Source organism: Amblyomma mixtum, chromosome 8 (genome assembly GCF_055824585.1).
Source record: "Amblyomma mixtum isolate Tamu chromosome 8, ASM5582458v1, whole genome shotgun sequence".
In the NCBI taxonomy this organism is placed as follows: domain Eukaryota; kingdom Metazoa; phylum Arthropoda; class Arachnida; order Ixodida; family Ixodidae; genus Amblyomma; species Amblyomma mixtum.
Window position 1 is genome coordinate 25,549,163 of NC_143019.1, and position 25,779 is coordinate 25,574,941.

Consider the following 25,779-nt stretch of genomic DNA (forward strand, 5'->3'; position numbering starts at 1 on the left):
CTCTCTCTCGGCGGAAACTCTGTTGCTTGTGTGAAACCCACACCCGTCAGCGAGCAGATCGGGGCGCCTCCCGGGTACGGAAGGTGCGCGGTGGGTGCAGCTGTGGATACCCTCCTGTGAGCCCGCTCCCACCCACTGCACCCTCGAGAAGCTCTATCCTCCACCTACCCACCCAGCAGAGAAGTGAAAATCAAAGACGCAATGTGAAAGCCATCAACGTAGAAGCGAAACGTAAAATTATTAGTGCTAAAGCTGTTTTTCCTCGTTACATCACGGGGTCAGCAAGTGGGCAACAACCCCGTAAGGGAAACTTAAACACGAAACATTCTCAAGTGCGCCCATGACGGCATTGCAATAGTTCAGTGAGTAAAGCGTAGGGGGTTCAGAAAATATTCAGCTGTTAGTGGCGCACTGTTTAATCCCCTTCTACCCTCCTATGTTCTTTTCGTTTTTGATTGTTACTACGACCATCCCCTTATACAAAAGGTCCATAAACTGTCCATAGGCTTCGTATTGACTTTTGCGTTCCTATATATATTTCTTTTGGTTTGTTCATAGTCTATAAACTACCTAAAGAAAAAGTCTACTAAAAGTGCATGACCATAAATCTATAGATTGTCCATAGATTCTATATAAAATTTATAGTGCCTATAAACTTAGTCTGTAGCATTTGTATATAGGAAGTCTAATTAATACACAAAAGTCTATGGAAAGTCTATGGACTGTATAAAGAAATTTTTTTCTGAGGATCCATGCCGGTGTCCTGCAAGATGTAGAGGGCGCAACATAGGATGATGTGTATTTAAGTGATGAGGCCGGAGATCACACTGAATTTTATAGCATTGCACAAGCAATCAGGAGGAAGAAACAGAGTGAGGTGACGGGCTAGTTGGTCATTCATAACAATTTCAACAGCGCAAGCTACACACGAACACAGGACGAGAAAACATACACATGAGCGCTGAACTGCCACTTTATTTGAGAAAGGCGCTAAACTCTACATATATACCGTTAAGGAACCGCCCATCATTTACCCTGGTGGGCGGTTCCTTGAGGGTATATATGTAGAGGTTGGCGCCTTTCTCAAAAAAACTTGCAGTTCAGCGCTCGTGTGTGTGTTTTCTCGTCCTGTGTTCGTGTGTAGCTTGCGCTGTTGAAATTATTAATCAGGAGAATAATCTCGCTCATTAGGACATACTGCGCCTTAAGTGGGGAAGACGTCGTAGCATATGCGTGCAATGACTGACAGCTTGATCCCTACAATCTTGAGAGAGCGGTAATCGGGGAGCTAGAAAAGCTAAAATATGAAAAGTGCAAACTTTGTGGGCTGGAATGCTTCGCGGAAAGCACAGCTTAGAAAATACAGGCTAATAACTCCACTTACGCGAAATAAATTGTAATGTGGAGAGGATTAAGGAGCAAGAGCTTAATGAAGGATAGAGAAAAAAAGCGTTAAGAATATAATTGGACAAGTGAGCAGCAGGATCGGCGCATGAAGAGATTAGGATAATGCCAACTACGATGTCATTAGCCATAAGTAGGTGAGGGATTATACGGGATGTTTCACCTAAGACTACGCCATTTTTAAAAATCGGCTTTTTGAGTCAGAAGACCACTTCCTCAGCCATATCATTGTCAGATGTGCAGTACATCAGAATACAGCTAAGATGTGCTAACAGGCTGGTGGACTAATATTGAATATTTAACATTTTAACTCTAATTCGTATGCGCTCATTAATTATTTACAGGCGCGTAGCCACCGTATATATGTGATATCCATATCAGGTTTTAAGAATGTCAAAAACGTGCTTACCCTCGGCGCTGTGGCCAACAAATTTTTGCTATTGCGACGAGTTACGTGCACTGGAGAGTTTGCTTCCCCTGCAAGCTTGGCGAAAATGCATATATTTTGGCGCGATGTAGCCGAAATTTTTGGGCGCCACAGCGCCGAGGGCAACCATGTTTTCTAAGTTCTAAACACAGATATAGATATTACTTGAGGTGTGTTGCACGTCGCTTTAATAATTAATGAGTTTAACAGTAATAGTTCCAAAGTTGACTATTTAGTGCCAGTTCACCAAACTGCTAGTTAGAACGCCGTAGCCGCATTCTGATGTGTTCCACCGCTGACAGTGCTGTGCAGGAAAAAAAAACTCTTCAATGACAAAAGGCCTATTTTTAAAAATTGTGCAAAGTCTTAAGTCAAACACCCTGTATAGGGATGCATACTTAAAGCAAGAACATGAAATTCATGTCGCGGGTGGTGCGGTGGTGCACAGGAAATTTAAACACCGGTGTTAATGAAACCCTGTTCACAGGGACCCTGGTGTTAAGTGTTTGATCGACCTACTGGAGATGGTACAACACAAATCATCGTGCTTTATTCTCTCTGAATTCCGGCGTACGTCAAGCGTAACGGCTATGAAGACGACAATGGGGCCTAACTTCACTTGCATCACGACGCAGGATTGCACGCCTGTGCCTTTTTCACAAAATATTTCACCATGGGTGCATTCGCTACGAGTTACTTTTTCCCCCTTCATATATTTCACGCCGCACAGATCACATACGTAAGGTAGGCATTTCTACATGCAAAACTAAAACATTCTCGGAAACTTTTATTCCTTGCACGTTATATGACTGGCACCACCTTCCTTCTTCAGTAGTTTTAGTCAAGACCTACTGAACTACAGACCTGCACATATGGCGGGGTCCTATGGAGCAGCGTGCGCCAACTTTCGTTACCTTATTGGCCGTTGAGGGCGCTCGGTTGACCTGTTCGTCTGCTTTCATCATCATCATCGTTTGCCAATTTGAGCAAGATATTTAATACATTTGTTTCGTCTTCTTCTGCTGTCTTAACATCAACGATAAAAATATCCACAATAACGACTTTTTTCGCTCTGGATGAGTATAAGAAACGTCTTTCTTTGTATCCGCTTTCTTTTCGTCAGCACCACCGTGCCTACCATAGATAAATGGATGTTAATGATTACGTGGACAAACGACGAAACTGCCTTGTTTGAAATAAAATGATAGAGAAGGCCATCTTGTTCAACAGGTATAATGTAGCGCCACGCTTACCGTAGGTGCCTTTTCCTAGCGGCAAAAGGCATGAACTAGAACATGCGGGCTCGAGCAGTGCCAAATGTGCAGGTCTGTAGTTCAGTAGGTCTTGGTTTTAGTATTGCGAGCTTTGCGTAATTACGTGCATAGCAGAATAGCAGGTCCAGAGTGCGCATGCGCAGAACGCTAATGGGGAAATAGCGTTTGCGTACGAACGCAATCGGCAGTTGCGGCTTTTGCGCCCTTAGCGTGAAAACATGGCGGCGTCCTTCCAAGCGAGAGCCGCCCGCTTCAGCCAATTCAGCAGTCCTTGCGATTCCGGTCGGCATGTTTACCGGCAACTACTGGTGTTGTTGCTTTTCGCTATGACTTACCTTGCTTCGACTGTAAAGTTTAAGCTGCAATTTAGCCTAGTTTTTGAGATACGCTCTTGATTCTGGAGCACGCAAGCCTAATGGAACCTCAAGCTACATTTCTACCGTCTGCAACTGCCCGAAACGCAGCCAAAACCTAGCACAACCATCCGGAACGGAACAAAGATAGATTTGGAGCTTTTTCGCGGTGTTTTATAGACTTAGATGAAGTAAAGCGAGTTTATATCAAATTTGCAAAAGTTTTTGAACTTTAGACGTGATGTGATGGCAAATTTTCTTGCTCAAACGGCTTGTAGTTAATATTCCCTTGACTAGATGGCGCCACGGTTTTACGTTTTTTATTTCATTTTATTTCAATTTCGGTATATTTTTGCGGACGAAAATAAGCGCTGCAATAATAATTCGTTTAAGAAACTCGGAGATATAATACTTTGGCAAGTTAGCGGCAGTGTCGACCATTTTAGAACGACCGTTTGCATCCATGTCAAGCAGATGGCGAATGGCGTTTTCGAAACGCTGTACTAAAACTGTCTGAGGGGATAAGTTTCTTGCGGCACGCTAACGTAATTTTCCTTAGGTCCGCTGTCCCGCTAACGCTATACTAAAACTCTCTAACTCACCTTGTATTGTTTCGAACGGCTGTTACCGCTTCTATTGAATGATATATTGTGTTTATCACGTATTCTAACTTATCTATGTTTTGGCAATTTGTTCTCTGCTGTTGTTTGTATTTCCAGTGCTATTATGTATTTCCCACTCCCCTCTGTAATGCTTTGCCCTGAGGGTAAAATAAATAAAAAAAAATCAAAGGCTCACCATATATTGTACATTATACCGCGTAATTTCATGCGCAATAGCAGCGCAGCGGTAGTATGGTTCGGAAAGGCAACGCCTTGATGATTAGCAGACCGATTAGCTGATGATCCGATTCCTACAAGGCATTTGTTAAGGTATATAGTGCAAGTATGGCAGCCGGAAGAACTTGGTGGTTTTCGAGAAACCGGGCATATACGTGCACTTAATTTGTTTAGAAAAGTTTGCTCTTTAAATCAAGCCAGGCAGGCGAAATGAACGCTGAAAATTGTTAAGATGGACGCTACAGTCTGTTGCGGTAGGTACGGTGCGGAACCGGTCAGTGCGTGCTTTGCTGTGCTTGTTTCACAAGCATGGCCGTTTGAATATGAAACAATTTATGCTAATTTGTTTATGTAATAATATTTGATAGTTATGAACGAAAAAACTGGAATTAAAAACTCAGTAAAAGCAGTATTAAGTCAGGGTGCGTACATACGTATGACAGCATGGAAGAAATTGTGTGTTCCATCATACGGGAGGGTGGCAACTTTTTTTCTTTAATCTTGGTACCCTCCTTACAAAAGGCTAATAACTTTGAAGTTATGACGCCCATAATTAATATTTGGCGTCTTAATATGATGCAGGGAAAACCTTTTTATAATGACAAAACCATTACACACACCCCCCAATGCCTCTGCTTCACATGAAATGTGAGCGCAAGCGCTGCTTACCCAGAGCTTGCAGGAAGACTGTAAAAAGTGTTGCAAAATATTTAGACTCATGGATACAATAGGAAGACAGAAAACAGGAAACGCCTATCCTGGGGTGCGATTACGAGTCGCTCTCAATTTTGGTCTCAATTTTGAGACTGTGACGTCCAAATGACGTCACCGCGTGACGCTGACCGCGGAATCAACCAATTAGCAGCGAGGTTGCGGTGGCTAGTAGCAGGGCTCCACCCAGGAAGCATTTAGTTGCCCAGTAAGGGACCGTATGCTAACATCTTGCTATAAACACGCCGTTAATAAAATGAACGATGCTTTATTTTCCTAAAAAGCTATGTTTCAAACTTAGCAACATGAAGAAAAACAAGAAGCGTCCTCAGTTTTGCAATTAAGTTTGTTCTTCAGTCAAATTTGCTGCCGCGAGGGTGCGCTGACGCTTGAAAAGCGTCGGCTAGGTGGCGTGAGCTGCCGCCCGATTCAAAGGATACAGCTTTATCCCTCCACCCACATATTCAGCCATCGTAAACATGGCAGCCAGAAAAAAATAAGCTGATTCGACGGCTATCATTTAATTTTTTTACACATTGCGTTGAATCGAGGTACTGTGCGGACGTCTTATGCGCGCGGAAAAATCTATGTAAAGGCAGTGATGGCTACGGGTCTGCAGAGATCATTTTGCAAGGAGCGCTTGGCTCGAAAACCGGCGAAGGCAGCTTTAAGGAAGTTCACACTGGCGAGTCGCAAACGTCACGCGACCGATTTCTGTAAATTAGTTACGGTTTCCGATACACTTGTAAAGCGGGGAGGAAGCGTAGCAAATAGATTTAATACTGTCGCGCGACCTCCGCGACTCGCCAGTGTGAACTCACACAGCCTGCATTTTTATTTATTTTTGTTCAGAAAATACCCGGCGACCATGAGTAATCCCATTGCAGCAACTGCCGACATACTGGAGCAGACCGGTGCAGTTGCTGGGAGCTTGCAATCTCACTGCGGGAATTAAGAGCCGGCACGCCCGGTCACTTCGGCAACAACCACTCTTCCGCCTCGTAACCAACTCATGCCGCCCGCTTCGGGTTAAGCACTTGATATTCGTGTTGGTGTTGTTGCCGTTCCGTTCGGATGGTGCTCGGATGACGCCGCCGGGGATACTACGGTGGCAAAAGTTTATGCAAAGGAATCCCTCCTTCGCCGCCGCCTTGTCTTGGGAGTCTCGCCGGAAAGCGCACACCTTCTACGACTTAACTTTGACAGTTACTTCAAAGTAACTGACGTTTACTTCATTTCCTACGGTGCCTTGAAACCCACAGGCGGCGAAGGCGCGCACAGCAGTTGCCGCTCCACTGACCGCGCACTCACCCACACATCTCCAAGTTCAACGGCGAGCCCGTCGCACAGCCATTGTGCTGCTGTTTCCGATGTCAAAAAAGTCGAAACAGCTCGTCGCGCACGTCAAAACCGTCTTCATGCACCCTCCTACACCGCTGCTCACGCGGCCACCGGCGATGCAAACAGCCGCCATTTTCTGTCTCAAACGGTGTGATGTGGGAGAGTGTGGCGTGAGGGTCGCCGCACAGGGTGCATGCAGGGGAGGTCGGCTGCCTTTTCGGCTGCCCTGCTGATCCTCCCCCGCAGGGACAGCCCGCGTTATCAAGTTGGGAGGACTGGGAGGTCGTGCTCTCGTCTCCGGACCCCCCATCGCAGCTTGCTGCGGTGCTTCGGGGTGCCGACGTCATGGACAAACACCACATGAACGTTCCGACGTAGAGTGGGACCGTGCGGTGGTCCAGGGACCCAAGGGGGGTCTAACACACTTGCTATAATAAAGTTTTTCTCTCTCTCTCTCTCTCTCAAACGGTGTGAGACCACTCGTTCCAGCCGCAAAAAATCGTCCTAATCGGCTTGCATAATTAGGTAAGCAACGTCAACACTTCTGCACGTATATGACGTCGGCCGGTGAGGCAAAAAATCAATATGGACGCTGGTCACGGCCGACCAAAAGGAACGGGGCAGATGAGACACTTTTTGAGACACTTTCCGATTGAGACGATTTTGAGCGACTCGTAATCGCGCCCCTGTGCGTCACGTCGATTGCAAGAGCTGGCTTCACGTTCGACATGCTTGACCATTCGCAGGTGGACTTCGTCAAAAGCATTCCCCCGTGGCCCCGCTTCGCGTGGCTCGTGATGGATGTGCACCTGGTCGACATAGCAGGGTTATGCAAGTACCCGCCGTTCAAGATTATCGAGGACCTCAAGAGCAACTTCGGAATCCAGTGATCGGGATGAGCCGAGAGCAAAAAATATCTCCGAAAGCGCTTAGCTTGCCCGAAAGGTGCCTTTTTCACGACATACACGCACACCTCGAGCATGCTAAGCGAAAATCCCACGTTCTCTTTTCTCACCAGCTGGTTGAGAAAGCGATCCTGCTGCCGCTTTGCTACGTTTTTGTCACTGGTTGCATTAGTCCTTTCCGAGCACTGCTCTTCTCCCATGAGCCGCCGCGGTGGCTCAGTGGTTATGGTGCTCGGCTGCTGACCCGAAAGACGCGGGTTCGATCCCGGCCGCAGCGGTTGAATTTCTTTGGAGGAGAAATTCTAGAGGCCCATGTACAGTACGATTTCAGTGCACGTTAAAGAACCCCAGGTGGTCGAAATTTCCGGAGCCCTCCACTACGGCGTCTCTCCTAGCCTTAGTCGCTTTGGGATGTTAAGCCCCATAAAATAACTAAACTCTCTTCTCCCATGAAGGAATTGCATATAGTCAAGCAGCGCAGGTTGTCCTAGCTCTCATCTCACCATACACAGGAACAACCGTCACGGTCTCGACAGGTGCACGCGGAGTTGCTCTCCGACTTGGCCGCCGTCGCTGCTTCGAAGCGACTCACGTCTTACACCTTTTAGTGCGAATTCATATGTCCCTGTAGCACAAAAGCCAGCGTGCGCAGTCTATGGCACGAAATTCGGTTGATGTCGGAATGCCGGTGTACAATGTCGCAGCACACGTAAGCCAACAAGTATAGGCACGATGACGAATCGTAACGTACTACGACTTATGAAAGTCATGATTCATGGACATTCTGCAACGTGGCATAAATCAGCACTTTAATGCTTTGCCATTCCCAAACGTAAGCAGCTTTAAGTATCTGAGCCTAATTTTCTTTAGGCTACCTTGCCTCTGCACGTGCCAGTCATATTGTCCTTCTTGGCGACAGTAGAGACGCACTGTTCAGTGTCCGGTTCTATTTTTGTGCTGCCGCGCATGCGTTCTTTTGTTTCCGTTCGTTGGGGCGCTCGGACGGAGTGCCCGGCTTCAGTCCCGGCCGCGGCGGCTACGTCTCGATGCAGGCGAAACGCAAAAATGTGCCCGTATACGCTGCGAGATTTCAGGGCACGTTAAGAATCCTCAGGTGCTCGAACTAATTATGCATAAACTACACTGTTAAAACATGGCGCAAACTTCCGCTTCTAGGTGAAACGACAACAGCCTTCACTTACTGCGCTGCATTAGATTTTAGGTAAATTCGTACAGTTGATAATATTTTCACAATGGATAATGGAAACCATTTCATGAAATCTCAAAATATCCAGGCGTGCCTCTGCTGATCGGTGCAAAGATAAGGTTGTCTGTCGCTTCCCGTAACAAGTTCACACCAGTGGCTAATATTCATATTATAAATTATCTGTGATAAAAATTGTATATCTATTTTGTGGAGCTCAATGCTAATCAGAGCAACGAAGGCGTTGCCGCAAAAAAAGAAGAAAGTCCAGAAAACTCGTTTTTCCGCTCTTTACAGGCCCACGCTATTAGAATTAATGTATTGTATGGCTCTGTCGCATCAGTAAAAAGAGTCCGCAATTTTGTGCGCATGATTACGTCGTTCTCTGACAATAAATGTGTGAAAGCGGGATTGCGACAGAGAGTGTGACAAATCGTTGCCCAGTAAGCCCAGTGCAACGCGTACCCGTGTTCTAGGTAAGCCAAGTGAGGGCACTACGGCAACCCGCATTGGAGTAATGCCAAAGCATTGACGCCTCCTCGGCACTTCGGAATGTTACTCCCCCCACACCCTGCAACTGACTGCTATGGTTTGGTTTGGTTTATAAGGTTTAATGTCCCAAAGTAACTTAAACTATGAGAGACGCCGTAGTTAAGGGCTCCGGAAAATATCGACCACCTGGGGTTCTTTTAACGTGCACTGACATCGCACAGTACACGGGCCTCTAGAATTTCTCCCTCAAAGAAATTCAACCGCCACGACCGGGATCGAACCCGCGTCTTTCGGGTGAGCAGCCGAGCACTATAGCCACTGAGCCACCTTCAAACCTACAATGAGGATCGGTACAGCGGCTGCCTGCCGAGCTCCTGGACCTCCTCCCTCATTTCTATGATTCCAAAGCCGGGCAAACCTCCCTCTCTCTCTAACCTCCGCCCAATCTCCCTGACATCGTTTGTTGGTAAGACCCTTGAGCGAATGGCCCTGACTCGCCTCTCTAATTTTCTCGAGGCGAAGGAGTTCTTCCCCCATTCTCTCATCGGCTTCCGACGCAGCGTCTGTGCACAGGACATGTTTCTGATTCTCCAGCACACCTTTCTGTCACCTACTCCCACTCAAAGTCACGCACTTGTGACCGTCGATGTTCGCAAGGCCTTCGACAGTGTTTGCCACGACCACATCCTTTCCGAACTTGACAACCTAGACTGTGACCCCCGCATGTACTCTTATATCCGTTCATTTCTCTCTCAACGTGTGGCTCGCTTTCGAGTAGACACCCACCTGTCCGACACCCACCACCTCACCCGTGGCACTCCTCAAGGTGCTGTTCTCTCTCCTACCCTTTTCAATCTTACTATGGCCCCTCTCGCCTCCCAGCTAGCTGAAATTCCCGACCTGCATCATATATTTTACGCCGATGACATCACTCTGTGGTGTTCGTCGGGCTCTCCCGGTCACGTACAGGACCCCCTGCAACGTGGCCTAGATCTCATTGACTCTTTTCACCACCGCTGGCCTCTCTCCTGCTCCTGAAAAATCCGAGCTTCTGCTTCTCAACCATTCCTCATACCAGCGCTCACACAACCACTTCGTCTCTCTCCACCTTTATGGCTCTCCCATTCTTGTCGTCACGGAGTGCAAAGTTCTTGGCTTTCCTTTGCATGCGGCCAAGAACGTGCAAGCCCTCCACCACGCTGTGACCGCCTGCCACTCGGTAACTCACCTCCTGCGGCGCGTGGTCACTCGGCGCTCAGGTCTCCACGACGCTCATGCGTGCCGGGTTGCCCACGCGCTGGCCCTCAACAAGGTCTTTGCACCCTACATTTCCTTCGATCAGACTCAACTTAACACTCTCGAGACTGCCCTTGTGGGCCTCGGCAAGGAAGCTCTCAACCTCCCTATCACTACCTCTACCGCTAAGATCTTTGCCACAGGCCTCTTACATGCTCTCCGATCTCTTCTCTCTCTCCATCGTGACTCGCAGCTTGTTTCCCTTACCCGTCAGGGTCAGTGGTTACTTACTCAAGCGGGTATCTCGCCCATTCCCATCGCCCCTTTTATCTCTCCTATTCCAACCCCTGCTCCAAATCATCGTATCCTCGCCCTCCCGACCAACATGTCCCCCGTCCTGCACGCCGGCCGTCGTCATGCGGCCGCGCAGCACCATTCCCCTCTCTTTGTTACCCAGGGTGTAGCCTACACGGATGCCTCCTTCGTGGCTTCTCAGTGTTCCTGCTTCTACGCTCTGTACCATCCCCACCTCCTCGCTCCTGAAACCCACACCAGTGGGCCGTATCTACACCCTCTGGATGCATTGTCCCTCTAGGTCCTCGCCATTGCGCATGTCCTTAAGTCATTTACTCTCCTTCCCTCTCTTCAAGAGTACACAGTCTATTCAGACTCACCAGCCGCTATACACAACATACAGAGACGAACCCTAACCCTTTCTCTCCAAGAGGAGGTCGAACGAGCGGTCTCCGCATTGCAGCCTTCCATCGTTTTCCTCCGCTGGGTCCCTGGACATTCAGGGATTGACGGTAATGAGCTGGCCCATCAGCTCGCCCGCGACACACTTTTCCGGGCACCGTTGATCTCCTGGCCCAAGCCCTCGGAGGACGGTGGGAGACTCACCCTTCGCCGCACCATAAAAGAGGTCGACCTCGAGCTCCGCCTAGACAAACGCCTTTACCCTCCCCCTCATCCATCATTCACGGTACCGGACGCTCGCCTTCTTCGGCACATCCAAATGAATGCAGTTATCACCCCGTCTCACCTCTTTCTCTATCGCTATCGATCGGACCCTTCCTGTCCTAAATGCCGTTGTACCTATGCCGACCTGGCCCGTTGGTTTTCCTACTGCCCGGCTGCTCAGCAGTCGGGCTCCTACTCCCAACCTTCTTTATCCATCACCACCTGGCTCGACTGGCTTGGCGCGGAACGGAAGGAAGAACAGCGACTTCTGGTCACCCAGGTGGTCGACATGGTCGGCCTGTAAATTATGGCCGAATAAAGGTCTTTTACTACTACTACTACTATACTCCCAACTAATATGAATGCGAGTATTACATACGCTTTACGAAGCTCTTATTTTCAATGCACACGTTAACCTCAAACAACTTGCATACGACCACGACTGGGGCTAGACATTGGATAGATTCGTAGCATGCTTCATTGCGGAAATGATTGTTATGCATTTATTAATACTATAGACAACGTAATGCCCAGTCTTTCATAATTGGGAAGTTTTAGAGAGTCTTTAAAAACAGTATACTGAGATGCTTACAAGAAGGTGCCTTTTACGCAGATGTTTTTTAAACGCCCGAAAAAGAAGCCCACTATTCAGTTAGCAGCTGTATGAGCTCATTTTGCGGCCGCTGCAAGCCCAAAGCCCTGTAGAAGAGAGCTACCTGGAGATGGCCAGATTTTGTTCTCGGTGAACGCGTGTTGTTTTAAGAAAGCCTTTAATGGCGCATACTGTCGTCCGTTAACAAAGCGTGTCACACGCGTTTACCTCGGGAATGAAAGATAGAAGAAAAGAAATGGTTGCTTCAGATAGAGGAGGAAAAAATGAACCTAGAAGCCAAGTTTTATGACTAGATTAATTAGTTATTTAATTTTAGGCAAAAATGTCGAAATTGCGTCGAAATTTCGCGGACGTCGATATAGTCAGGGGAACGGTGTGACATCACATTCCCCGGTAGTCTTCACGGCATAGTGAAAATTGTCACAGTATGGTCGAGAAAACGTCGGATTTGTGTCAAATTGGATGGAAAAATATTTAAGTGTAATGAACACTTGAGATCCCCGAAAGATGTACAATACGGATATCCATATAGCCACGAGAACGGTGTGACGTCACATCCACCGGAAGGCGTCACGGCATAGTCTTCGTCTTGCACCTTTCAACACTTTAGTTGCCAAAGTGCCCTCTCAATTTTTTTTAAAGCGATGGTGATAGCGTTAGGTTATAATAGAGTACATAAAGATGTATTACGAGGATTCTTAAATAAATGAGAAAAGCTTTGCTGATTCAATGAAGTCTCGGTGTGAGATGATGTAGTTCCTGCTTCCAAGTGGTACATGAACCAGGATTGTTGGGCGAAAGACCCGCTGCTGCCAGTTGCCGAATTCTTGTGGGCTTCAGAGCCGGGCGAACCTACAGCTGGTGGTGAATATCGGCCTCAGTATTTCTGTACTAGCAGACTGGACACTTAGGGGAGCGGATGTAAAGCCTGCAATTGCGGCCACTTTCGTGTCACGGCTGGAGTTAGCGCAACCCCGACAGGGATCCTCCGAAGGGCAACCTCCTCTGCACGGGTAACAGCGTCTTGTAGCAGTAAATTAGCACTGATATCGTGTAGTAGTTTCCGGAGTTCACGTGCTTTCTGCGCAGGACGCTAAAATGATCGCTGTAAGTATTACCTTGTGGCACACTATTCATCTTCCACTTTTGCAACACAATGTAAAAATTTCTTACTGCCACTTTTTTTCCCAATAAATTTTTTATATGTTGGCCTAAATAGCCTTAAAACGAAAAAAGTCTAGTCTAGGCCACAAGGCTGAAATACTACTTCACTAAAGTTTCAGTACAATGTTCACCTAGATCGTCCATAATTTCTTTATTTAGTTATGAAAACTGCAATCCCACAAGAGGTTTTCGCAGCGTAGGTATATGAACACACACAAAAAAAATTGCTGAGGCTCAGCTTGGCTAAGCCCGAGGAATGCGAAGCATATTAGTGGCTAGGCTTGGTAATACATGGCTTTCCTTGGTTGAATACTTGGTCATTTTAATACAACCACTAGAAGCCTTCGTCGTGGGGGAAGACAACGGCATGGCTACAGCGGAACGTTATTCTCGTGCATTGTTGCGCTTACGAAGGAACTTGGACACAATCAGGGACGACACAGAACAGATGTGCGCAAACTATCAACTGCAAGTTTATTTCTGAGTGCATGTATATATAGGCATTGTCAAGACAAAAACAAAAACAAATCCGTGATCACATCGTCATGGCAAGATATCTTTTAACGTCCTGTCCAGCAGTAAAAAACATGCATTATCTTTCTGACTTAGCTGTTTGTTTTTATTTTTCCAAAAATTCTTTTTCCTGATTTGAGAGCTCGATAGAAGGCACGCTTACACATGGCCCTTCTTTTCCTGATTGTATGCAGTATGCTTCCCAAAGTTCCCTGATTAGCTTCTCTCTTGAACCGAGCAGTATTGCTGTCTGCTTAAAGTGAGGTGTGCAATTTTTGCATCTGGCGCAATGCGCTGCCAGATTTCCCGGTGAGTTGACAAGACTGCAGTTGCGCCTATGTTCTCTGAGCCTCTCATTGAGGCACCTACTGGTCTGGCCAACGTACGTTTGCCCGCATGATAGCGGTATCTTATACACAACACCTTCGCGGCATTCCACGAACTTTGTCTCATGTTTGACGCCACATGACACCTCTTTCTCGGCATTGTCTTCGTCGTTTACTTTCGCGCACATTGCTTTCAATTTTTTGGGCGCTGAAAAAACAACTTTTACGTCGTGTCTTTGTGCAACCTTTTTCAGGTTGTGGGAAAGTGCATGGACGTATGGGATAACCACAGGCCTCTTCTTTTCTTTGGCATTGCCTTGGTCCTTTGTTCGGACTGTCCTTCTTAGCACTTTCTCTGCCACGGAAACGAGCAAAGGTGTCGGATAGCCTGCTTTTCTCAGGCGTGTTGCCTGCAGATGGAAGCTTTCTTGCATCTTGTGGCTGCATGATTTCTTTATGGCCTGCTCAAAACATGACATGGCCATATTTCGTTTGATCAGCTTGGAATGGGCAGAGTCATACGGTAGTAGGCCTTTCTCATTGCGCGTTTTGTACTGCCAGCATATATGTGGTTCAAGAGTGAGAGCTAGATCAAGGAACTGTAGGTTGTTGTTTGCAGGTAGCTCGTGGGTAAATGTGAGCCCCTTGTGGGCTCTTTTGAACTGCTCCAAAGTTTCTTCCAACACGTTGGGCGTGACAAAGGTTTTATCTGCACAAACCAAAAAGTCGTCTACATAACGGAAGCACTTTGTAACACCAAGCGGTACCAATGTTTTTTCCAACTCTCTGTCCCCTCTGGCAAGGAAGATGTCACAGAGAACGGGGGCTATAGCAGATCCTATGCAAATTCCGTCATTTTGAGAGAAAACAGCACCATTGAACTCGACACACAATGATGAAAGGTATGCTTTCAGCAGAGCAAGGAAATCTGTGGTACTAATGGCGCTCTCATTCATAAACTTCACGCAGCCATATTCTCCAATGCACTCTTCTACGCACTCAAGCACCTGCTCCCGCGGTACACAGTAGAAAAGGTCTGTCACGTCAATGGAGAAACAAGTCACACTGGGATCATTCTTCAGGTATTCGATGACTTCGTTCGAATTTCTGATGACGAACGGGTCTTTCACCGGAAGCTTGTTCAGATGGCACTGGAGGTATCCCGCTATGTTCCTTTGCCATGTGCCCTTATCCTCAACTATAGTTCGGAATGGTGCTCCTGGTTTGTGCGTCTTAATTGAGAAGAATGGCCTCAGAGTAAGCTTCTTGCTTTCCTTAACTGCTTTAGCGAGTTTTTCCAGGCCTGCTCTCTCGCATAGCTTTGCCGCTTGGTTGCGGTTTTTCTTCAGGGTTCTTTCGTTGAGTTGCTCTTGCCTGGTGAAATTTTTTGAGATTGCATCCAGAGCTTTTGCGTGGTAGTCACCTGCTTCCACTACGGCAAAGCCTCCTGTCTTGTCTGCCATCAAAAGTTTCAGTCTGTTATTACGTAGAAAATCGACAGTTTTCTTTGGAACCACTCTGGCATCCTTTTGCTTGCTTCTTTCATTTATGCACAATAATGCCTCTTTGACGCATGCATTCTTTTCTTCTGATTGAGCTCGGTTTGCAATGGAGCGAATCATGCCTAGAACTTCCAATGGCTTGAGGGTTGGCTGAACGGCATATTTGGGTCCCTTTTTCAACGTGTCGAGAATCGCAGACGGCATTTCGCGTCCCGAGTAGTTGAACACGTTAGGCACGTCTGAGTCGTATTTCTTTTTCTTCTTTCTTGGCAGATTTCTAAAAGACTCAGCCCACTTACGTTCCGCCAACCCTTCCGCCCAGTCTACAAAGTATTTAATCATGTGCTTACTTTGTCCTTTTCCTAGCGTCGAAGAGCAGATCAATTTGATGTGGTCGCGGTAGATCCTGACTTGCCTCCATGTCTCTGCTCGCAATACCTTGCAAAGGCGTCGACACGTTGCTTCTGTCGGGGTCATCCAGCCAAAGAGTGCTGAAATAACTTGGGTTGTCAATCCATGGGAGACAGCGTAGGTGAGAGTTCTTGTTCGGCATCTTGCCTCAGCGATGAGTTCGATGAAAAACCTTATACGGGTGAGCGGGGACACTTGTGGTATGTTAAGGCCCGATGTACACGAAATAAACATTAGGAGAGTTTCATTTACCCACGAGCTACCTGCAAACAACAACCTACAGTTCCTTGATCTAGCTCTCACTCTTGAACCACATATATGCTGGCAGTACAAAACGCGCAATGAGAAAGGCCTACTACCGTATGACTCTGCCCATTCCAAGCTGATCAAACGAAATATGGCCATGTCATGTTTTGAGCAGGCCATAAAGAAATCACGCAGCCACAAGATGCAAGAAAGCTTCCATCTGCAGGCAACACGCCTGAGAAAAGCAGGCTATCCGACACCTTTGCTCGTTTCCGTGGCAGAGAAAGTGCTAAGAAGGACAGTCCGAACAAAGGACCAAGGCAATGCCAAAGAAAAGAAGAGGCCTGTGGTTATCCCATACGTCCATGCACTTTCCCACAACCTGAAAAAGGTTGCACAAAGACACGACGTAAAAGTTGTTTTTTCAGCACCCAAAAAATTGAAAGCAATGTGCGCGAAAGTAAACGACGAAGACAATGCCGAGAAAGAGGTGTCATGTGGCGTCAAACATGAGACAAAGTTCGTGGAATGCCGCGAAGGTGTTGTGTATAAGATACCGCTATCATGCGGGCAAACGTACGTTGGCCAGACCAGTAGGTGCCTCAATGAGAGGCTCAGAGAACATAGGCGCAACTGCAGTCTTGTCAACTCACCGGGAAATCTGGCAGCGAATTGCGCCAGATGCAAAAATTGCACACCTCACTTTAAGCAGACAGCAATACTGCTCGGTTCAAGAGAGAAGCTAATCAGGGAACTTTGGGAAGCATACTGCATACAATCAGGAAAAGAAGGGCCATGTGTAAGCGTGCCTTCTATCGAGCTCTCAAATCAGGAAAAAGAATTTTTGGAAAAATAAAAACAAACAGCTAAGTCAGAAAGATAATGCATGTTTTTTACTGCTGGACAGGACGTTAAAAGATATCTTGCCATGACGATGTGATCACGGATTTGTTTTTGTTTTTGTTTTTGTCTTGACAATGCCTATATATACATGCACTCAGAAATAAACTTGCAGTTGATAGTTTGCGCACATCTGTTCTGTGTCGTCCCTGATTGTGTCCAAGTTCCTTCGTAAGCGCAACAATGCACGAGAATAACAACCACCAACTAGCCCAATTTGAAACTCTCCTACAGCGGAACGGTGACTAACCCCGAGACGCGCGTTGGGTGAGCGCCTGGATTGCCACGGAAGCCGCGTCTGCCTGCCCGGTGGAGCGAGCGTTTCACCTACACCGAGTGTGAACGCGCGTTCGAAATGCGCGGGAATGCGCGGGTGTGACGGCTAGGGGTCCCACGGCGACGGCGCGAGGTGGAGGCCGGCTCTCTCATCCGATGTCACGTGGTGTGACGTCACGGTGTCACGTGGCGTGACGGCTAGGGGTCCCACGCCGACGGCGCGAGGTGGAGGCCGGCTCTCTCATCCGATGTCACGTGGTGTGACATCACGGTGTCACGTGGGGGTCCCACGGCGACGGCGTGAGTGGTAGCTGTAGCAATATGCTTCGCATAAAAAAGGAAAATTACAAGTACAAGTGTCAAAGTTTCAGGCAAAAGCTCAGAGATAAAAGTCACAATAATGAACAACCGCTCATCGGTTAGAAACAAAAAATAATACGGAGCACAGGTCTCAACAATGCAGGAAGAGAAGCTCAGACAAAGAAGCAACAGTATTACACAACCATTCGTCGGTTAAATTCGCACTGTAAATACCTCATGCTTATTATAAGCACATATTCGAAGTCAGCTTTGTCAGAAAACGGTGACAGGTCTCCACATTGTGCGCTGATCGCGAGAAAAAGGATCCAGCAATGAGGACGGCTCCATTTGGGAAGCAAATGTGCCCCACGAATGCGTAGTGTTAGATCCATTTGTCAAGTGACCACGGCAAGTAGATAGTGTTTGAGTCAGGGTAAGTAAACCTGTGTCTACCCAAAGGCCCTGGAATTGACTCAGGACTGCACGGAAATTTCGCCAATGCAATCAACTTCTACCGTCCTTTTTCTTTCCAGCGTACCCTGTCACGTGGCGTGGTCTGTGCTAGCGCGTGATCGGTGAAGAAGAAGTACGTGGAAACCGGAGGAGCTACAGCCATTTTATTTGAGGGAAACCAGCCAACCAACCAACCAACCAACCAACCACCCAGCCACAGCCTATCCCCCGTCATGGGTATGTGTCTTGCCACTAAGGCAACAACAGCCTCCCGAGTCCTGCCTTTCACCGCAGGCGTTCTCTGCCCTTCTTCTCTCCCCTTGCCCGCCATCCTGACGCCCTGAGGCTGCGGGAGACATCCAAAGTCCAGGCCTCGGTCTTCTGCGCAGCCACTTTTTCAAAGCTGCTTCTACGTTTCTGTTCCACCTCAGATCAGGCGAATGGCTCCTCCTGTGTTTTGTACATTTAGGGCTTCTCATGGCCACCGCCACCTTAAGGCGGTCCTGCGCTGATATCAGCCTTGATTTCAACACGTGCAGCTCGACGTTCCTCTAAGTTACATCCGGCTGGTGCAGGTTTTACCGCTCTTTTATTAAGTTACGAAGCTAGTCTACAGTGCCGCGTTGCATTTCAATTAAATAGTCGCAGCTGTAGGAGAATCAATTTTATTTTTTACATTTGCTCATCTACAATAGTGCCATCAAGCACCTTTCATCAGGAGGATATGTGTGCAAAACCGAGTTAATTTATTTTGCTGCCTTTTTGCGTGCGTCTTTGCTTTCAGAAGGCGTGCCAAGATACGAACGTACCATGTTCCCCAGCGCTGCTCCCTCTCCATATGAATCGACACCGTCGGGTAAGCATGGGCATCAGTCAAGATTAACGTAACTGAAAGGAAGTAGTAAGCATCAACGCATAGTATAAGGCCTTGTTTGTTGGCCAACGAAAGGACAAATTCAGAAGGAATGTTTGAGGGCTTCGCTTGTAAACACTATGTTGCGACGGAACCATGAGGTCGGTCTTATACGTAACCACAGCCTTCACGTGGACTTTTATTGCGAAAGCAATACTACGCTAGGTTTTGAGCCTTCAGAGTGGTCCCGGCGGTAGTCACGTTTCACCTTTAGACGTCCTCCAGTCTGATGACGCGTGGAGGCGCTCGCGTCTGTGACGTCATACCGAGGTGAAATCTGAGCTACCAAGTCGGTTCGTCGGCGCGGTCCCAGCGGTAGCCACGGAGCGCCGCAGGTCCCAGGCAGTAACAGAGGGAACTGCGTTTATTTCGAGGAAAGGAAAGGCGCCTTACCAACTCTGTGGTTTAGTGGACACCTCAATAGCCCTTCAAGCTAATTCCGGCGTTCATTGATGCGCTCTGACATAAACAGCGTTGTAGACTACGTTGATTTGGAGGAAAGGAAAGGCGCCTTACCAACTTTGTGGTTTAGTGGACACCTCAATAGCCCTTCAAGCTAATTCCGGCGTTCATTGATGCGCTCTGACATAGACAGCGTTGTAGACTGCGTTGATTTGGAGGAAAGGAAAGGCGCCTTACCAACTCTGTGGTTTAGTGGACACCTCAATAACACTTTAAGCTAATTCCGGCGTTCCGTGCACCACTCAGGCTTTCGCCTTTGACTAGTTTAGTCGCTAAAGTTGCTCGTAATTTGCTTTCGCAACCTTCCGGGCTTAACCAAGCTAAGCCTCTGCCAATTTTTTTTTCTATTTTTATGGCTTGCAGGAGCTAGATACAGCCAACTAGAGGAGGCTTCGTGTAAGCACTATCACGCGCGCTTCATGCGACAAGAATTATATACTTGAGGGAATTCTGTCTGTAAATTTTCCTCTTCGTCATCCGTACTCGTACCATAGAGCGGGAATATCAATATAGTACATGAACAACGCTAAAGAAACACATGTTTTTTCTTTGCGTGGTATTGTGAAAATGCCGCCATTTTGCGGCTGCTCTTAGTTTCACTTGAAGGTCGCAAAAAGTGCCCGATGCTTTCCTTTGTGTTATTCAGCCTGTTTTAAAAGGATGGTACTCCACATTCGTGTCATTCCGAAAAGCATAACACTGTTTTTTTTTCTAATTTCAGATGAGAAAACTGAGTAAGTCATGGCTCTGTTTTTGATACCTGTGTGCCATGCGATTTTCGAAGTCTCCAGACAAAGTGGTCCAGCCCGCATTCAACTACATTCACTTCACGCGACTTCTTCCGTACCGCTTTCATTCCTGCTCACTTGATGGCAAACATGTCACCTGGGGTCACACCGTGCAGCTGGGTGGCACCTTCGGACACGGGCTACGGAGCAAACCATGCTCAAAAATATACAACTTCAATGACACATACCCAAAAAGTTTTTACTAGTGCATTTTTGTTCAGCGAGATATTGTTTATCAACGCAATTTTTCCGTATTTGTTAAAATTGCACCGTCATATTCAATATATCCACAGATCGCTTGTTAGGACACTTTTTTAGTTTCGGCTGTATATAATAAGAAACGCGCCATCTTTTTTGTATGACGCGGGTTCGATCCCGGCCGCGGCGGCAGGAATTTGTTTGGAGGAGAAATTCTAGAGGCCCGTGTACTGTGCGATGTCAGTGCACGTTAAAGAACCCCAGGTGGTCGAAATTTCCGGAGCCCTTCACTACGGCGTCTCTCACAGCCTTAGTCGCTTTGGGACGTTAAACCCCATAAACCATAAACCGACAACTTTAACTACGCTGTGTGAGCTCAGGACGAACTTTAAACGTAAAATTTCGCATGCATTGGAATATTCGACCATTCGTATAGAATATACCATTTTACAGAGAGAGAGAGAGAGAAAGAAAACTATTTAACCAGGAATTCGGGGCACGCCTCAGGGTCCCCGCACGACCCCACTGCACTCAAGTGTTTATGTTCCTGAGGTCCATAACACTGGCAGCACGGCCGGGTCCTCCGAGCGCAGCAGGGTCTCCCAGTCCTTCCAGGTCTTGAGGTTCTCTAGGTCCCGCGGGGGAGGGTCTGCCGGGCAGAGGGAAAGGATGTGGAGGGAAGAAGCGAAGGGTTCTGGGCATAGGGCACATGCGGAAGTGGGAAAGGATGGATGATAGTGGGCTAGGTTAAGGGGTGAGGGGAGAGTGTGTGTCTGTAGTCTGTGCCAGAGTGTTGCGTGTTTGTTATCTAGGGAGGGGTGGGGCGGGGGATAGAGCTGGCGTGAGGCTCTGTATGCCTGGGTAAGCTCACTGAATGTGTGCATGCGCTCCTTCGTGAATCCCCGATCCGAGGCCACCTGAACCCGGTTTAAAGAACCTCGGGCTAAAAGGTTGGAAGCTTCATTTCCAGGATTCCCGGAGTGCGCAGGCACCCATATCAGCTCCACATGGCGGGGCGGGGGTGCATCGGGCGAGTCCAGTATGCCAAAAGCAGGGACATGAACTCGGCCTCGAGCAAAATTTAAGATCGCAGTTTTAAAGTCACTTAATATATACCGGGCTTCCGTGCGGGTGATAGCAAGTGCAATGGCGAGTTCCTCTGTAGCCTTGGGGACGTGTCTGGAGGGAGAGATAGTGTGAGGTGGGTGGGTGAAGAGTCCACCACAGCTGCTATCGCTTCATCACCCGTGCAGGCAGCGTCCACCCATACGGAGTCCGGCTCGGGGCCGTACGCTCGATGGAGTGCCTTCGCACGGGCTCTGCGGCGCTGCTCATGGTGGGACGGGTGCATGTTCCTCGGGAGCGGCCTAATGAGAAGCTCCCGGCGAAGGGGTCGTGGGATGACGATAAGGGTTGGGTCGTTGGCCAGTACTCTGATGCCGATACTATTTTACAATATTCCACACTTTCTTCACAATCGTTGTCAGAAGCATACAGCATTGGCTTTTTCTGTGGCAAGCTTAACTACTTCGCGCGGTGAAACCTCAAAAGGAAGGTTTTGCTACGCATTGGAACGTTTGACGATTCCAATCGATATACTGATCACGCCGCCGCGGTGGCTCAGTGGTTATGGTGCTCGGCTGCTGACCCAAATGACGCGGGTTCGATCCCGGCCGCGGCGGCTAGACTTTCTTTGGAGGAGAAATTCTAGAGGCCCGTGTACTGTGCGATGTCAGTGCACGTTAAAGAACCCCAGGTGGTCGAAATTTCCGGAGCCCTTCACTACGACGTCCCTCATAGCCTGAGTCGCTTTGGGACGTTAAACCCCATAAACCAAACCAAACCATATATTGATAACAATTTCTTACATTATTTAATAGTTGCCCCACAATTAAAAGTTAGGTCCAGAAAAGAGGGACTTCATAGCGTGGTGGTCGTAATTTATGGTCTTTGCACAGCTGGGGCGATAGTTATTGCTGTAGCAAGGATATGTTCTTCAAAGTTTTGCCATACGGCTTACCTACTTTGTCCTGCTAGCTCACGTTAAGAGGTTCACTACACGATGGCGTGCAGGTAGAGCATCCCCCTCGCGTGGAAAAGTGCCGGGGTTCGAATCGCAGTGCCACGATATTCTCCACCGGATTTAAATAAAAAACTCCGCGTGTCAATGAAATTTCTCAACCTGGCCTGGGGTGCGGCCTGATCTCGGTGACCAGATACCAACACGCAATCCCTCACCAGAGCAAGATTTGCCCATGGACACTGGTGTAGTACTTGGCCACAGCCCTCTATGAACAAAACAGAGGAAGAATTGGGCTTGGGCAGGGTATGTAATCCGAAGGCAAGATAACCGCTGGTCCTTAAGGGTAACGGAGTGGATTCCACAAGAAAGCAAGCGTAGCAGGGGGTGGCAGAAAGTTAGGTAAGCGGATGAGATTAGGCAGTTTAAGGGGATACGGTGGCTGCAACTGGCAAAGGACAGGGTTAATTGGAGAGACATGGGAGAGGCCTTTGCCCTGCAGTGGACACAGTCATGCTGATGATGACGATGAGGTGTTCTCGCAGTATCCATAATCGCAGTTCGACGCTGACTGTGCAGGGACTTCGACAGCAAAGCGAGGCTCACTGTCATTGTCTTCTGCCTGCTTCTGGTAGGAGTTGTCGCACTGGCCATCTTCGTCTACGCTGGAACGATGGGCGCTGGTGAGGACTCAACGACTGACATCGCAAATGGAAGAGTTTTTTCCACGCAGCTGTCCTGAGCGTCCCCTGCATTATGGTGCAGGGTCTGGAAAATGTTTGAGCCAAAAGCCGCAACGCTTTGACTTCATTGTAGAGTGATTTGTTCACCTGTGCAAATCCCCGAATTGACCTTGTGAATAGCGTACACACGCTGAAGCTAACTGTGTGCGCACACTATGCTGGACTTCCGGTGCCTGCGGTAGCCGAATTTGAAGGTTCGCTCAAAGATGTGGTGCATAAGGTCGGTCCGCATATTGTCCCCATGATGTCCTTTCGTGAAGGTAGTAGAATGGCTTACAGTACTCAGAAAACACGGTTTATTGCCTGTGGCAGAATTGCATTCGTGAGTTTCAAAGTCCATGAAGAATTAGAAGTAGGAAAGGGTGGCAACACAACCGCCTCTCAAGGACGATAGCTACCAAATGCTTTAATTGCCACTGTCGGCATCGGTGGCGAAAATGAGCTTGGTCACACCAACGCTGATAGCGGCAGTGAAAGCCTCCTTTTTTATCCAACTTTAGAACTGCGGTATCAGCGGGTCACTTATATAGGGAATATTTAGCAGCGTCTTGGGCATGTGGCAGATGTGTGAGCTTTATTAACGGGTACACATTCTCACTCGAAACACATGGTTTTAAGAGACTTTTTATGTATAGTTTTACTTACTAATGTCGGAGCGCTATGATAGCGTAATTCTCTCTGATGTCGGCTGGTATTAAAAACTGTAGCTAATTTCTGTAAACAAAACAACGTATCGCGTCATCACTAAGAGCTCTGTGATTGCGGAAGCAAGTGAAGAGAATATTGCCTGTTCCCCTTTATTTTCTTTTACGTCAGCGATACGAGTGGGTGTGAATTCATGACGCACCTTATATAGCCAATAAACGTACCACAAAGCGCGCAAAAAGTGACCCCTTAAGTCTTCGGAGTGCTGCCCATGCTTCACAGAGCACCATGTGCTCACTAAGCGTTTTTGTTCGGTAGGTTCCCAACGCCAGCGTACGCTATGACTAAGTCTTAGTGCTGGCCGCATGTGCAATGCAAAGGCTACCGTTTTAAAGGGTCACACTAATTTACGGATGTCTTCGTAGGATATAGGGCGTCTGCACCGACCTCAAAGTGGACCGCCATTTTTGGTGCATGCAGCACGGTGAAAGGTTGGAGGTATATCTAGTGCTCTGATTTGCACTGCTGAAGCAACACCCTGTACAACGAAATGGTGCCCGGGAAGTCCCGTGGATGCCTCGAAGACGAGGTACGCAAGCAGGACAGGCAATCGGCCCAATATTGCTGGTGACACTCTGGCGCTTTGTAGGAGCGGTCTTTGCCACTACGTTTCCAAATACTGGGCCGACTATCTATGCTGTTTCCGTATCTACGTCACGTTGCAGACGACACTTACTGGGGCAGCGCACAGCTTCAGGAGTGAACCATGTGGCATCCGTATCTACGCCACGTTGCAGGCGACACTTAATGGAGCAGCTAGCGCACAGCTTCAGGGGTCAATGTAAAGGCAGCTCTCAATAACCAGACAAGATATCCCTACAAACTTTCATCGCCCTCCATGCATCACAAAATGGCGGATATTGTGACGTCATGCGTGCTCCCTATAGGGAGTGCATATTGGCTAGAGTAAAGTCGCTTGCGGACCTCCTATACTAATCTTGCCTGTCCTGGTGCGGTGTTATGCAGATGACAGCCACGGTGAAGGCGTCGACGTAGAGGTGATCGGGAGCGAAGGGATTGGCGGTAGTTCCGTGCCCGCCGGAAGCAAAGGAACCTCGCGGCCTGCTGGTAAGGGGCGCACCTTTTCGCGGATCTAAAGGCTTTTTTTTTCTGTACGCTGCGTATTTCAGCTGACAAGAACGCAGTTTCAGTCACTTTGCGGAATGGTCATTGCTTGGGTTGTAAACAATTTGGTCGCGTCGTCGGTGCTTTCATAGCGGCCATGAAATTTGCTTGTTCGCGTGTAAGAAGGAACCTGTCGACATTACGTCTCAAAAAAGGAAAAAGAAGTGAATCCTCTCGAACGAGGCCGCTTCGATATCTTGAGAGGAGGTTACATAAAAAGGACAGCTGTGGTGTATTACTTTAAGTGGAGAAAAATTGTTGCGAGTCAGAAGCGAAGGGGAAACCTTGTAGAGGCTTGTAGTCATTTTCGTTCAAACTACTGGTACCTATTGGAAACTCGCTCTTAAAGTTGCTGCGAGGCAACTGTACTGTTATTTTTTCTGTGCGTCATCTTGAGTGTGCAGGCAGTTTTAACGTAATCGTAATCATCATCGGCCTGACTACGCCCCCTGCACGACAAAGGCCTCTGCCATGTCTCTGCAATTAACCCTGTCCTTTGCCAGCTGCGCCCACCGTACCCCCGGAGACTTATTAATCTTCTCCGCCCACCTAACTTTTTGCCTCCCCCTACCACGCTTGCCTTCTCTTGGAATCCACTACGTCACCCTTAAGGACTAGAGGTTACCTTGCCTTCGCATTACATTCCCTCGCCAAGCCCATTTCTTCCTCTTGATTTCGACTCGAACGTCATTAACCCGTTTCTGCTCCCTCATACACTCCGCGCGCTTCCGGTCTCTTAACTTTACACGAATAATTTTTCTTTCCATAACTCGCTGCGTTGTCCTTAACTTAAGCTGAAGCCTCTTCGTTAGCCTCCACGTTTCTGCCGCATAGGTGATTACCGGTTAGAGCGTTGTATACTTTTGTCTTGAGAGATACTGGTAGATTACCATTCTTGATCTGAGAGAACCTTCTTTCTTCTAGTTATTTCCTTCTCCTGATCCGGATCAGCGGTCACTGCCTGGCCTAAGTATA

The 25,779-nt window shown here is 47.9% G+C and overlaps 1 protein-coding gene across 1 annotated transcript in view; it reads left to right on the forward strand.

The window, feature by feature from the left end:
* LOC149331763 (membrane metallo-endopeptidase-like 1) overlaps nt 1–25,779 on the forward strand; it is a 607,819-nt gene that overhangs the window by 10,352 nt on the left and 571,688 nt on the right. The window contains exons 2-5 of the mRNA XM_089556867.1: nt 17,931–18,087; nt 18,635–18,706; nt 22,811–22,914; nt 24,646–24,747. Coding sequence (XP_089412993.1) covers nt 22,905–22,914; nt 24,646–24,747 — 112 coding nt within the window. The 5' untranslated portion in view covers nt 17,931–18,087; nt 18,635–18,706; nt 22,811–22,904. The remainder of the gene's footprint in view (nt 1–17,930; nt 18,088–18,634; nt 18,707–22,810; nt 22,915–24,645; nt 24,748–25,779) is intronic.